The sequence below is a fragment of the Corvus moneduloides genome, chromosome 3 (assembly GCF_009650955.1).
Source record: "Corvus moneduloides isolate bCorMon1 chromosome 3, bCorMon1.pri, whole genome shotgun sequence".
Taxonomy (NCBI): Eukaryota; Metazoa; Chordata; class Aves; order Passeriformes; family Corvidae; genus Corvus; species Corvus moneduloides.
The window spans coordinates 118,728,437-118,742,858 of record NC_045478.1 but is presented as its reverse complement, the minus strand read 5'-3'; the positions used below and the strand labels follow the sequence as shown (position 1 = coordinate 118,742,858).

Sequence of the window (14,422 nt, the reverse complement as noted above, 5' to 3'; positions counted from 1 at the left end):
TAAATGAAACCGAGTTTGTCGGGAGGAGTCTCTCTGGTATCTGTCTTAGGGTTAAAAAAAAGTCCCTAAATTTAAAACTTGGCTATACTAATTAGAATAGTATTTCTAGGGAAAGCTGCTTTTCAAAAGCTGTACGTTCTGTTCTTGTTCTAGTTAGCAAGGTATAAACTTTCACTCCTGATAAATATATAGGTGTGCTTAACTATCAACATAGAGAGAAAACAGCTAGGCTTGTCCTTTAAATGTTATGATGTATTTTAGAGTGGCAACACTGAAGCAGGAGAGAGCAGTTTCGGGGTTTTTTTTCTTCATGTCTTTATGTATTTTCAGTGTAATTAGGAACCAGATAAGGAATTTTTCAGCGGGGGAAGTTTATAACTTCCTGGTACTAGCTAGCTTTTGTCGTTGTTTTTTTTTCTAGTTGCCGTTTTATAATGTAACACGATAGTAAAGAGGAAGTTCATGAGCGTTTCTCGGTCTGTTAGAATTTCTGCAGTTCATGGAGCCGTAGGTAGACTACTGCTTTTTCAAATTAAGTCATGTATATGTTTCCAGTTGCTTTGGCTTAAACTGGGGTGTGCTGCAACAAAGCTTTCACCATCCTCCCCCTATGCCTGAGGTGTTGCAGAAGGTTATAAGTGGATAGATTCTTGCTTTTTAGAAATGACAGACTTAGGGCCACCAGGGATTTGTACAGAGCAGTGACATTGGAGTTAAAGGGCGAAGCTTCTCCCATCTGTGTCTCACTGCAGTCACCTCGGGAGGGAGGGTTTCGGGTGATACTTTCACATCTTCTACAACGACCCGCAGCTGCTCTGCTTTCACATGCAGATGTTGATGGAGAGTCTGTTCACCGGGCACTCCTGGCTGTGCAAGAAAATTGGGCACAAATGCCAAATTGGGCAGTTCTTCCAGAGCCTGCTTTCCTGGAGGAAAGGAATGAGACAGAACCCTTGATCGCCTGTCACTTTGCTTGGTGGCAGCATGTCACACTTCCTCCCTCATGGCACAGACTATGTTAAACTTTAAGCCGTCCCGCGTTTCTAGTCATGGAGAGGTCTGAGGAATTTTGCTCTGAGTTTTAGAGATTGTCCTTTTGTTCCTCTTCGTATTGCTCAAAATGTGAGAATAAAACACCCTTCTGTTCTTGAATGAGCATAAACTGGCTGAACTCTTGGAGCTGTCACTGCTTTTACCTCTTTTCCTTTCTGAACTCTCAGAGCTGTCACTGCTTTTACCTGTTTCCCTTGAGTATATAATTGGGACACTTGGTCTCCTATATTCTCTTTAAAATTATTCAGTGTTGTATTCGGGGCAAGAGGGGGGAAAAGCAATTTAATAACAAAAAGAATGACAGGCAGGTTATAATATGTAGCACAATGTTTCTATTACTAGCATGTGTATAGGCAATTAGAATTAATTACAAAGACAAATTAAACTCTTAAGAACTTAGATGAAGGATTAGCTAGATTTTTTTCTTTTCTTCCATTTCAAATGCTTTATGGAGTAGTTGTGGGCAGGCAGGTAATACAAGTAGCTGTGCATTTCTCTTCCAGAATTAGTGAGAGTTTGGGTTTTGGCGTATCTCACATTTGTTTGACAAACAAAGCGAGACCTGAGGAGGACAGGTCTGTAGTGACTGTGTGGGAACTAACAGACCTCTGTATGTGTGTGTGTGTGAGCAGATTGTGAAATAGTTACGCTGTGCCACTTTCCAAGCACATTGCTGATTTACAGAAATGGGGAACACTGGACACTTGGCTGCAGAGTGCTGGTAATACCTCTCGTTTGCACAAACACTTCTGTGTGTTTCCTCTCTACGCAAAACATGATGACACTGATAAGCACAGCAGCGATGATAACGTGATTCTTAAATAGAGAGAGAGGCAGCCAAGACAAAATGAAGTTTAATGTTTAATCTCTGGAGGCTGCTGTGTCACTGAGCTTTACTTTCCCACAAACACACCTGCTGCTGAGCAGTGGGTTTACCTTCAATGACATTTGTTTCGACCACAGCCCTGTAAAGATCACTGAGCCCAGAGTTTTAAAATAAAGGGCTCTTAATAGGTGAGAAAATAGCCCTCTCAAGTGAGTATTAATAGAATGTGAAGGGAAATTGTTGGTTAAAGCAGCAAGAGTTAAAGACCTCAAGTGATTGCGCTCTTGTAGTTTCAAGTGGTGAGGCTTTGGCTAGTTTTGACAAATACGTAATGTCTGTGGGTGTCCTGCACGTCTGGTTAGCAGCTATGTAAGCATGAGAATCTCCAAGTGTAATGATTAGTAGGTACTTTGCTGCAATTTTGTCATTTAAACTTGTAAAACAGATTTTTAATTTCATATGTGGATGTGTGTCTGTATTTGTGCTGATCAATGCAATAGCATAAGTAAATTGAAGTGTTAAAGTTAAAATAGCCATACACAGATGTGTGAGCGTATTTTTGTGAGAAACTCAGACTTCTGCTCTCCTTGAAACTAGCTTTACGTCATTTTTAGGCTTTTTTGTTTCAGTGCCTGTCTTCCCCTTCCCTTTTGCTGGACTTGCTTGTTTTCCAGAAAGAGCAAATACGCAAAGCTCATCTAAAGGACAGTTAGGTAAAGAGCTGGGAAGTATCTAGAAAGGGGACTTCTAAGTGGCTGGACCTAGACTAGTGGCTAATGTGTATTTAGTGTGACAGCTCATGGCTGGTGATCAGAAAGTTATTTAAAATCCGCCTTATGGGAGGTGGTCCGTTTAGAAACTGCACTTTGATTGATTGTTAGAAAGGTCTATAAAGAGTCCTGAACCACAGTTCCCAAAGGTTTTGACCCCAAACACAGCCTGGAGTAGAAGTTCATTGTGCTTTTGAAGAGGCATTCAGGTTTTGCAGAGGCTCTGGTTGTTGAAGACAATCCCAGCACAGGAGCTGCTCTCACACGGTGGCAGATGCAGTTCCACCACTGGCTGTAGGTGTGTGACAGATCAATGTGCTTTCAGGTCAGACCAAGGTGACGTCTCAGATGTCGTTCTTTCCATCCATCCCTTCTCTGCTGCTCTTGATTACTTTATCTCATAGGTTATAATATTTTCCTACTTTGGGTATGAACTGCTGCAGCACTGGAAATGTTTTGCGGTCAACAAATCCCAGGCATAAAGCTCAAGTTTTGTGTTGGCAGGGGTACCTAAACCATTGTAGGTGCAGCAAAAGAGAAGCCTTTATATGGAGTTAGGATTGGAATCCACCTCTTGGCCAAAACTCATGTGCTGTGGACTCTCAGGCAGCATAGACCTTGGGCAAAAGGAAGTAGGGGTTCTTTTACCCTTTCAGCACTTTCAATATATTTAATAACTGTTTTGCTTATTATGTTGAAGTCCAAGCACTTTTTTTTCAGTGCTGTGCCACAGGATATTGTCTGTCCTGTTTGTTTGTGATGCTCAGCCTTACTTGAGGAGGATGCTATTATATGAAGATGACAGAGAGCTCAGTAGACATTTCCATAAGCTACGTTCTTCTGATCGTGTAGCACTGTGATGATTCAACTTCAACAATATTTACTTAGCCTCTGTTGTTTGTTTTTCACATGCCATCCCACTGTTGTCACTGTTTGATTGACTGTCCTGTTTGATGTTCTCAGTGAGATATATTAAATAGCTTGTTACTGTCTGGCAATAAAACATCACTTGAAAAGCACTTAGGCTCTTGCTAAGTTAATGTCTTTCTAACCCCCCCATTTAAGAGTTCTGCTGTCTCTTATTCTCGTCTATCACTCTGTGTTTCCTGAACACCTCCCTTCTGACAGCTGCCCAATAGCTTTTTTGAGGTTTCATTGTCTGGGGAGATACTGCAACTAGAAACGAGCCCCGTGGGAGATAGGCAGCTCAAAATGTAGAATTCAATACGAGCAATCAGGTATTTTCTGAGCTCACAGTGACAGTATTCAACCCAGAAGGGTGGGGGTTTTTGCAGAATTTGAATAGTTTCTGCTACACGGTGATAGGAACTAAATCAATCAATTCTGAGCAAACATCTTCACTTTCGGAGGACGCTTAAGAGATCATAGCAGCTGACCGTACCAGTGCTTGGAGAGGACAGCCATTCTTAAAACTGTATTATTCCTAAAAATGTCAACCATTCCCTCAAAATAATGATATGGATTTTGTTGTATAAAATCTTCTTTCATCAGACATGTCTTCTATGATGGTTGAAAGAAGCTAAGTTCTAGATCAGATGGAAGGAAGGGTGTCTTTTTTGCTAGTTACTTCCATGGCACTGATACCATGGATGTTTCATCCAAATCTGTCCTCTTCCCTTGTACCCCACCTTCAACATGTGCATGTACATAAAGAGTAGATTTTTCTGATAAGTGGAAAGATGGTAATGTAAATCAAAAGTGTAGATATTCTAATTCTTGCATCTTCTGCTGCTTTTTAAGCTCTACTGTGTCCTAACATTGAAAATATTTTATTTTTAAGGTGGCCTTGAGCCCTACATTGAAATATTTGAGCAACCCAGGCAAAGGGGCATGCGTTTCAGATACAAATGTGAGGGAAGATCAGCAGGCAGCATTCCAGGAGAACACAGTACTGAAAACAATAAGACCTTCCCTTCCATCCAGGTAAATACCGCTTTTATCCGGGAATTACCATTGCCCACGTTACCGTGATGCTCGTAGCTATGCGTTGGGCTCTGCACAGTAAATACAACGCTTTTCATCTCATGTTCTCTGATTCTTTCCTTGGCATGCAAATGGAGTTGCAGCCGAGTGGGAAAAGAGTTACTTGCTCCTGGTCACGAAAAGATTGGGTTTACAAAAAGAGGAGAAGGTGCAGAGGTGGTTTACAAAGTGCTGCTAGAGGGGACTCAGTGAAGACTCAAGCTCTGGGAGCCATTTGTTAGTAGCTTTCTCTGTATGCATGTTTGCTCTGCTTTCTTAGTTTGGTGACGTAGGTTTGGTTTTACGGTTTGGACTACAGCATGAATTTTGGGAGAGCGTTGAAGGAATTTGCCTACAAAATGTGGAAAGGCTTTGAAACATTGCTGGGCACAACATGAAAGAAGGTGCTTTGTACAAGCGAACAATCGCCCGTGATGCAGTGAATGGGCTCTGCAAAAGACACCAGCGTGAGGTGTGTGAAGTCAGAAAGGGGATACAGAACTTAAAAATGAGCTGAGAAAAGGGAATTGTGTCCTCAGAGCATCTGCAATGATGATGAGTTGGATGGTTGCACCATGGATGGGTTGGGAAATTCAGAATGAAGGGATTCAGAGGAGCCCTGGCAGCTGTGATCAAAGCAGGGACAAAGATACACAGTAGAGCTGGAATGGAACCACTTGGGCAATAGCTTTCATAGGTTGGACAAAGGAGACCTCAGACACATAGGGTAGAAGAAAAGAATTTCTGGTCCCCTATCTGATATTTAAGTTGCTTTTGTTTCCTTGATCTATTTCAGTTTGGAGAAAGTCTGTCAGAGCTGAGATTAGAGGAGAAACCTCAAATTTAAATGGGAAGTTAAGAGCACTTGCCATCTTGCAGTCCATTGCAGTGCCCTGGAACAGAGGCTGTGTATCTGTGTTTGCAGTGTGTGCAAGTACAAAAAAGCCAATGTGGAGCCAAAAATGGAGTCTCTGGAATCACAGCAGAAAAACAACTGATAGGGAGGTGGTGAAATGGGAAAAATATGAGATGTTTTATGCTGAGACATAAAAGCTCTTTAAGAAGGAGGGTTTGAGAAAGAGAGTGTTGGCAGTCATGTGTTGAGCGGCAGAGTGAGTCTCTATTGCATAAAGCAACTGTGGAAGCTGGTCCAGCCCTGGAGCCAGAATTACTAAGCGAAGAAGCAGAGAAGGTTTCCCTTTGACTATCACAGTGCCAGATTTGGTTAGGGAATGCAGGAAATGGAGATGGTGCCAGACTCATTTTTTCAGTTCTCTGCCAACTGAACAAGGAACTGTGTAGGCTGTTGGCAAGAGCAGAAGCTTGCACAGACTCTCAGCCTAAGTCTGTGTCAGGGCACAAGCTGAATGGGCTGAATCAAGCCTTGATTCCTCTTTTCTTGGACTGTGCTGGACATGAAGGCCAGGCAGAACCCAGAGGGGAGATGGGACATGAGTAGGTGACCATGCAAGGCTGGCCAAGTTTGTTCTTTTGAAAGGTGACTATTGATGACAGCGCTGATTGTACTGATAGCAGGTGATTTCTAGGTGAATTCCTGCCTCCCTGAAGCCCGTAGGAGGCTTTAGTGCTGATTAGGTGCCAGGGGAGTCCCCTCTAGAGATGGAAACGTGAATGAGGATGAGAAGAGAGGGGCCAGGAAGAGATTAAATTTCTTGGTGTGGTTATGAAGATGAACATCAAGGAGGAACTAGAGAACCAAAAGCAGCTAGGTCAGCTTCAAGTTCATGGGGCTGGGTGTGAAATGAGGGAGAAATAATGTAATGGTTGAACAAAGTGAAGGAGTAGTGAAGTATCATTTTAAGGGTAAAAAATACCAGTGACTTGTATGAAGACTGAATGGAGCGGAATTGAAGACTGAAGAAGCGAACACATGATGACAGGTAGAAGAGCACAGGTCAAGTCAAAGGTTTGAGGTGTTGACTAAAAGGGATACATGATGGATCCTTGGAGTCTCAGGAGAATGAAAGGAAGGGAAGGAGAGGAACTGTTAGTTATAGGGCAGGGGAAGTGGAGGAGGCGAGCTCACCTCTGCGCAAACGTGTGCCTGGGCAAGTCTTGTATTTGCTTTCAAGTTTTTATGCGTCAAACACTTTAGGCCAAACAGTTTTTCCTCTTTTTTTTTTCCTTTTACACTCCCCCACACTCGGTGACTTCACTGGTAGCCGTCAGCTTGAGGTTGCTTTTATGCACCTGAGAAAGGACACTGAATTAGGCTGATGACTGCTGTGAAAGCTCTGGTAGGGGAGCTTGAGAATTTGGTACTCCCCAGCTTGAATGTAAGATTGAATACTCATCTGAGAATTAGTTGGGAAAAAACCCAACAACTTCAGAGGGGATTGTGTCATGCTGTATCTGTTAAGATCCTCTTTCACTACTTAGTGTTCCATGCACAGGTAATATCCTCATCCCTGAGGCTTTATGAGTTTTTTCCTAAAATCTTTGGAGGGAGACTTGTTCTTCAAGCAACATTTCTGTGTGTTCACCTACGTAGCTCTGCTGTTTCTTCCATAGAGTATTTCAGGATAAAATTTATCTTCTGTAACGGGTTGGGACTGATACCTAAAATATCTCGCATTTTTTTGTAGATTCTGAACTATTTTGGAAAAGTCAAAATAAGAACTACGTTGGTAACGAAGAATGAACCCTACAAGCCACACCCTCATGATCTGGTTGGAAAAGACTGCAGAGATGGCTACTACGAAGCTGAGTTTGGGCCAGAACGACGAGTCCTCTCGTGAGTAATGGTGTTCCTTGGGAGTTTGATTAATTATTCAAGTGATTTGCTAATCTTGTGTTTTAAAACTCACACTAATGATTAAAAGAGCAATTAGAATGCTGTCTTTGCTGTAGCTTACTAATGCATCTCGGGGAACTTCCCTTTGGAGTATTTCCTTCTTTTTTCAATACTACACTTGCGCTTTTTCTTTCCTTTCACCCTTTTCTTTCCTTTATCCATTCTCCCAATGTCTGTCTTCTTTTCCTTTCTCACACTTACTTTTTTTAGTCTTGCTCATTAATACATCTTACTCTTGACCATGATTCTTTGGTACATGTGAAAATGGTGAGTAATAGAATGGGTAACAGCTACTTCATGGTGATGAGGGAAGTCCACATCTTCCATGGAAATTATATTTGGACTTTCTGGAGAAAGTTTGTAGTGGCTGAGTATCATGTAATCTAGAAGACAGTGGTTGTGGCACATCTAGAAATGTGTTAGTAGCTGTCACTGTTGTTGCTTGTTGTTTGGGTTGGGGTTTTTTGAGTGAAAATACAGATTCTGCTCAGGCCCAGCTCTGAAGAGTAAGTGTGCCAGGGAAGGATCTGCTTGTGGATGCAGTGAGGAAAACTCAGGGATATGTACAAGACATTTCTCAGTGCTATTAAGAGTCTCAAATACAGTTGTATTTGATGGCATTTCCTCTAAGTTTACCAAGTCTTGTATAATAAAATGGAAGCAGAATAAGCTGCAGCAAACATGGAGTGATTATTGCTGGAGAGGGGAATTTAGAACCAGCAAGCTGTTTGTGGTTCACAGTTTGCAATGTAGGGAATATGGAAGTAGGCTGTTGCTCTGGGGTAAGCATAACTGAGCTGGGAAGAAAATCAGGTAAATATTTCAGTGTATAAGTAGCTCTTACACACAGCTCTCAGGCCAATGGGATTCTGTTGTGTTAGTGAAATTACTCCATGTTTACGTGGGTTTAGTCAGTAGGACACTATTAAAGGAGAGAGCTGAAGACACATCTGTTTTGAAGGTGGTGATTGCCTGATGGTGAAATAAACAGTGGAGATGCTTCTTCAGCATCCAGCCCAGGCTCAAGGGATCATGAATGTGCTGCAGTGTGTTCTGGTGGCACGAGGCACGCTGACCTGCAAACATCCTGAACTGTTACAGGACCTTGCACCTTCCTCTGACCATCCATGACCAGCTTCCCCTTTGTCTTCTCAAATCAAGCTTCCTCAGCCAAGGCTAAAGGAAGTCTGCTGTTCTGGCCCGTCCCACTTCCTCCCTTCAGCTCTGTGCTTGCTGATCCGAAGCAGAAAAGCCCGATTGCTTAACACCTTTTCTGGCCCTGTATTCCCATCACTGAGTGCGGGAAGACACTGATAATTGTTTCTCCTCTTGGCATTTTGTTGCACAAGGTTCAATGTGTAGGCACGAGGTGAGGCTGTTAGAGAAGCCATTACAGGATGTCATGCCAAGAAACACTGGGATGCTCTGCAAATATTTATTTGCGGATTGTGATTTCATCTCCATTATATGTTTGCATCAAGTCCTGTCCTTTGGCATAATGCCATGCCTCTGTTTCACTTCAGGCACTGGTGCTTGTTTGCTCCATCCAGGAATTCTTCTCAATATTTTTAGGAATTGAGCCTCTCGGTTTCTTACAGAATAGTAAGTGGGCTGCTTTCATTTTATTGATAATGTGAAACTGTGAGCTTTGTGTTTGACATTGGAGATCCTGATGGGAGGAGGCTCGATACGTTCCCTTTGAAATGTTTCCAGCATTGGTACACTCATTTTTTTTAACAAATCCTTGGTTGCTTTAAGATGAAAGAACAGTGTGATCCATAATTGGATCTGGATGTTTAAAGTCATTTTCCTTTTTGTGGCTGGTGACTCAATCTTCACATTCTTCTCTTCGAGTCTGTGTTGGAGAAAAGCCTCATCCAGTACTAGTGAACAGGAGATGTCCTCTGTCAATAGTGTTTCTGGCTCTTTGCTCTTGCTGAGCATCCCAAATTGAGCAAAAATCCATTTTTTTTCACAGTAGAAGTGGAATTATTAATCACAGATTTTGGGCTGCTCTGAGTAATTACTCTGCTTTCTGCTGTTCAAAGTTCCCCACGTTCTAAAGTTCCCAAGTGTTTTGTTCTGCCTGTGGTATAATGATCTTTGTACTGCTGCCCAAACTTGATCAGAGCCCTCCCTGGCCGAGACATCAAGGCAAGAGTATGAAAGTCAGAGCTTGTGGGGCTGCCTGTGTACTCAGATTTTTACTTCCTAGTTTCCTCTCTCTGTGAGGATATCATCATAGTTTTTTAGATGTTTTTCATTTTTTTCTCTCTCTTCCTACTTCTCCCTCTCTCTTCTCGTTACCTCACTTGCTTCCTGTCAGCGCGCATCGATGTGAAACCCCACAGCCCTGCTGGGGCTCTCGGCAGTTCCTCCTCTGACCCAGCCTCTGCCTAGCCATGATTAAACACACACTTTCACTGTGACAGCCCAGCCTCAGAAAACACTGATAATCTGACAATTTTGGGGTGCTGAAAAGCCTCCTGTCCACGAGAGGCTTTGTTTGGGGCTATCATACGGAATCAGGCCTGTTTGTAGACTTTGAAGTGTGCTTCACACAACCTGTGGAATACAGTGGGTATTCTGGGGGGGCGGGGGGGGGGTGAGGGGGGAAGTACTGTGTGCTGTGATCAAGCCCTAAAGAAAGTACTTCCTCCAGGAGCAGGTGGAAGTAGGATTGCTCATCAAGGTACAGTCCCAGTCTGAATATCAATAGCCACGATATGAGGGCAAAATGCTTTAGTGAATGAGATGCTGCTGTGTTTTATTTTCCCTCAGTCATGTCATGTTCAGTTTGCAAAGGAAGCCTGTGCCTTCCTCTAGTGGACAGAGGTTCTGGAAGTGGAACCTGATGGTGGAGGGTTTGGGAACCTCTGAACACAGCATGTGGGGCGCAGACAAGGGAGTTTAGAAAAATTAAGCTCAACATCATGCTAGGATAGTCTCGTTCAGAAGCGTAGAACCACTCTTGGCAGGAACAAGGAGTATCTTTAGGTGCAATAAGATGCTCTTTTGGTAAAGCAAAGAAGGTTTGTGGAGTTTCAAAGGAAGGGAAATGACTGGTACTTCTGGAGAAAGATGCCTGCTGGCACAACCCATCTTCAGGAGCTTATTGTAACATCATGAAACACAGATTATTTCTTTCTTTTTTCTTTTTTTTTTTTTTTTTTTTTAACTTCCTGCTTTACATCCACTCAGCTTTGATGATGTCATGGTTTTTCCATGTGGGAAAGAGTCACCCTGCCTGGGACTCCCCCCACCTCCTGCATTGGGTTGACCTGCACTTTTATGCAAATCAGGAGGAGCTGCAGCTCTTCAGAACTTTTCCATAACTATGTGAGATTTAAAAACCTGTTTTGACCTGTTAAACACTATTTTAAAGGTGGTTTTTTTTAAGATTTACGTTCCCTGATAAAAGCAGGAGAGCAAATCCTTTAACTAATGCAAATTACCAGGTTTATTGATAACAAAAATGACTGTCACTATAAATCACCCAAGACTGAGTATCTTTTTAATCACTGTAGGCTTACTGCAGAGTAATAATTTTCAATATAGAAATATATATTCTTAATAATATAAATTATTTAGGATTTTATTTTAGAATTTTTTTGCTTCTGTGTCTGCCCTTACTTTAGGAAAAACAGCATCTCTGCTCTTCAGGTCTTGTACACCCTTCTCAAAAGAAGCCTTTTTTCATTTCTTACACTGGATGTTATCACACTAATTAACACAAATATTTTATTTAATAGTCTACACTGAAGATGTTATTAGTTGCTGAAATCTTGCCACATATGCTTCAGCTTTCAGAACTTGGGCATTCAGTGTGTGAAGAAGAAAGACCTGAAGGAATCCATTTCTTTACGAATCTCGAAGAAAATTAACCCTTTCAATGGTGAGTGGAAATCAGCTGGTTCTCTTGGCACGGTGATGGGGTTTTGTTTGTCCTGTCCTGCCTTTGCTTTTGTGTTGGAGCTTTATTTTTTTTCCAAAAAAACCTCTTTCTGAGAAACAGTCTTCCCCTTCTGTGTCCCTCCCAGTCTTTCTTCCCAGTCATCACATGATGAATCTATTTGGATAGCTGCCCTTTTTTTTTGAGCTTTTTAATTCCTGGCAGCAGTCTGAGTTGCTGCTTGGACAGAAGGAATGGGATAGCAGCAGAAGCCTTTCCTGGAAACTTCTCCAAGTGTCTTGGGAATTGGATTCCCCGGTTTTGGCAGTGATGAGAGTAAAAGACTGAATTAGAATAACTCTGCAACAACTTAAGCCAATACAAATCTCACTTGCCACTTCCTCATCTTTTCTCTTGCTGTGTTTTTTGTGACCAGGTCAGGGGGCTGATAGACCCCTGGGAACTGCCTCTCACTTGATTTCACAGCTCAGATACCCACAGCAAGATTGCAATATCAAGGCTGGGTTGGACAGGGCTTGGAGCAGCCCGATCTGGTGGGAGGTGTCCCTTCCCATGACAGGGGTCAGAACGAGATGATCTTTAAAGTCCCTTCCACCTCAAAGCATCCTGTGATGCTGTGGTTTGTCTCAGCAAGTCAGAGGCAGGACCCACTGCTGCAGAACCACACCTGTGAGGGGTTGCCCACAGGGTTTTGTTTGATGCGACGACTGATCTGTGGGCTGCTCTCAGAAGGAGTCATCCTGCTCTTCCCTCCATCCCTGCTCACACACTCCCACCCCTTTCCTCACACCACACACAGGGGCTGCGTGCCACGCAGCGAACGAAAGCAGCGAATTGCTCCAATGGAAAACCAACTTGAAAACAAAAAAATAAAAAAATAGGAGACTGGTTTCCCTTCAGATCAACTTGCTAAACCAACTCCTCTCACAGCAATTTAACTGCCAAGTTCACTGCACAGAGGGGGTGGGGGGCACACTGCAAAGTTTTGGGCCAACTGGAGTCAGACCAACACATGCAGAGTGCAGGCACAACTGGGGGGAATTAGATGAAAAGCATAAATACCCCCAAATTATTAGCTAAGCAGTGTCAATGTAGTCATGTATTTCCCTAAGTGTGGCAGAAGCTTGGAGGTTTTCCAGACACTTTGGTGGGTTTTTTAATACCCACAGAATTCTTGGCTATATTCAGGTAAGATCCTTTATAGAGAGTTGAGAGCTGGATTGCTGGCTGGCTTTAAAATACACGTCCCTGAATTGGGACAAAAAGAAGGATGTTGAATTTATCACAGAATAAGAAATGTCTTAGATATTTTTCTTAATTTTAGGACAACTGCTTGGAGTCAGGTTGATGGCCCTGATGACCCATCTGAACAATTACCTTAGTTATGATAATGTATGCACACAGTATTTTGACAAGAGTTTAGTTCAGCAGCACAATTTAAACAGTTTAAGGGTTTGAATTATGTTGCCTTGACTCGGCCAGCTCTGCCTTGATTTCAAACAATAGAAGGGGAACTTTTCTGTAGAAGGAAGTAGGTTTTTACAGTTGTTGGCGCTTAAATCCACATTCACTAATAAATTTTGGGCGATTGCAGAAGGTTGTGCTTGGTAGCATCCAGGCAGATCCTGGGCTGCTTCCTGCCAGTGCAGCAGTGGAGGCAGCCACATTCCTGCCCTGGCAGCAGAGGAGAGGCTGCCTGGGTGACACACAGGGCAGCACCCTGCTCTGGGCAGGGGCTGTGCTGAGAAGGGGCCGCTGGCAATCCCCACCTGCATCATTGCCCTTCGGCACATGTTAACGTGTCAGCACAAAGCAGAGCCACTTGAGAACAGCCTCCAGGGCAGTCCCACGCTGAGCAGAGCCTAGAAAGGCCTGGGACCAAGGCCTAATAAAACAGGATTAGTGACAGAAATATTTTTATATGTTTATTTAGTTGATCAGAACAGGGTTTTGTGAGCAGCAGTCACTGCAGTGTTTGCTGCTTGATAAGGCTGAAAGTTTTATGTATGGATTTAGTTTGTTTTTTAAGGTCAGAAGAGTACTGGTACATTTTCCAGGATTGTGCATGCTGTGCTGAATCCATCCTGCACTGTGCTTTACCTCTGTGTCTTCAGAGAGGCATCTGACTTCCCTGTTCAGAGACATTCCAGAGCTGTGCATCCTCTAAGCAGGTCGCAAGTTGGTGTTATTCATTCCTTGTGTGACATCATCAAAGAGACTTCATGGAAAATGAGCCTTCAGGGTGCTTGTGTGTTGGCTGGCTTTTCTTTTTCTTTCCCACTTTCTTCTGGAACAAATGTTCCCTGTCCTGAGCCTCCTTTTGGGGCAGAAAAGTTCAGTATTGACCCTAAACAATCAATGCCTATCTCAGAATCCCTGGGTCATTGGAATTTGTTTGCAGATCACTGCCATGTGCCCAGCTGGAGGTGTCTGCATCAGCGTCACTCTGCAAGTGTACCTGTGTAAAGCTGTCTCCCTGTGAATTCCCAGGGTTGGCTGGCAGCATTTATCCCTTATGAAGCTCAGCTCAGGCTGTAGGAACTGAGTGCATTCACTAGGATGACTTGCAATCAGGTTGTTCCTCGTGTTAGCCTTGTTTGAGAGAGAGGGAATTGCTGTGTCCACACCGTGTTCGTGATCTATTGTGTTCCCAAAGCACATCCCATGTATTTTTGTCCTCTAACAATCTAAACAATTCTGTAAAATCCCTTTTGTCTCTCATCCCTGAGCACTCCGGGGAAATGGGGCACGGTGTCAGCCTAACATGTAACTAGGACTCCTTGGCATGGTGATGATGGTGAGGATGATGATATAAATAGCAGAGCATCGAAGGAGCAGAGTTACTCCTCCAGTGGAGCTAGTCCATGTCTGCTTTCTATGGTGTTTGTTTTCCTTTAGTAGCTGTTGAGTTGTGCCATATCCTTGTCTTCCCATGCACTGTCTGATGTACAGCCAACTCAAATTAAAAGAAGAGCCAGTTTTCAGTTAAGAGCTTTTGTGAGTGGGTGTGACTTGACATAGAGACAACAAGTGAGTTAATAACAATACGAGTTAATTATCAA

At 43.1% G+C, this 14,422-nt stretch overlaps 1 protein-coding gene across 4 annotated transcripts in view; it reads left to right on the top strand.

Annotated features, from left to right (window-relative positions):
* The window catches only part of REL (REL proto-oncogene, NF-kB subunit), a 44,027-nt gene that overhangs the window by 15,030 nt on the left and 14,575 nt on the right, over positions 1–14,422 (top strand). For all 4 annotated transcript variants that reach the window (XM_032103763.1, XM_032103764.1, XM_032103766.1 and 1 more), the window contains 3 exons: positions 4,451–4,593; positions 7,239–7,387; positions 11,251–11,342. In XM_032103763.1, the coding sequence (XP_031959654.1) occupies positions 4,451–4,593; positions 7,239–7,387; positions 11,251–11,342 (384 nt within the window). The remainder of the gene's footprint in view (positions 1–4,450; positions 4,594–7,238; positions 7,388–11,250; positions 11,343–14,422) is intronic.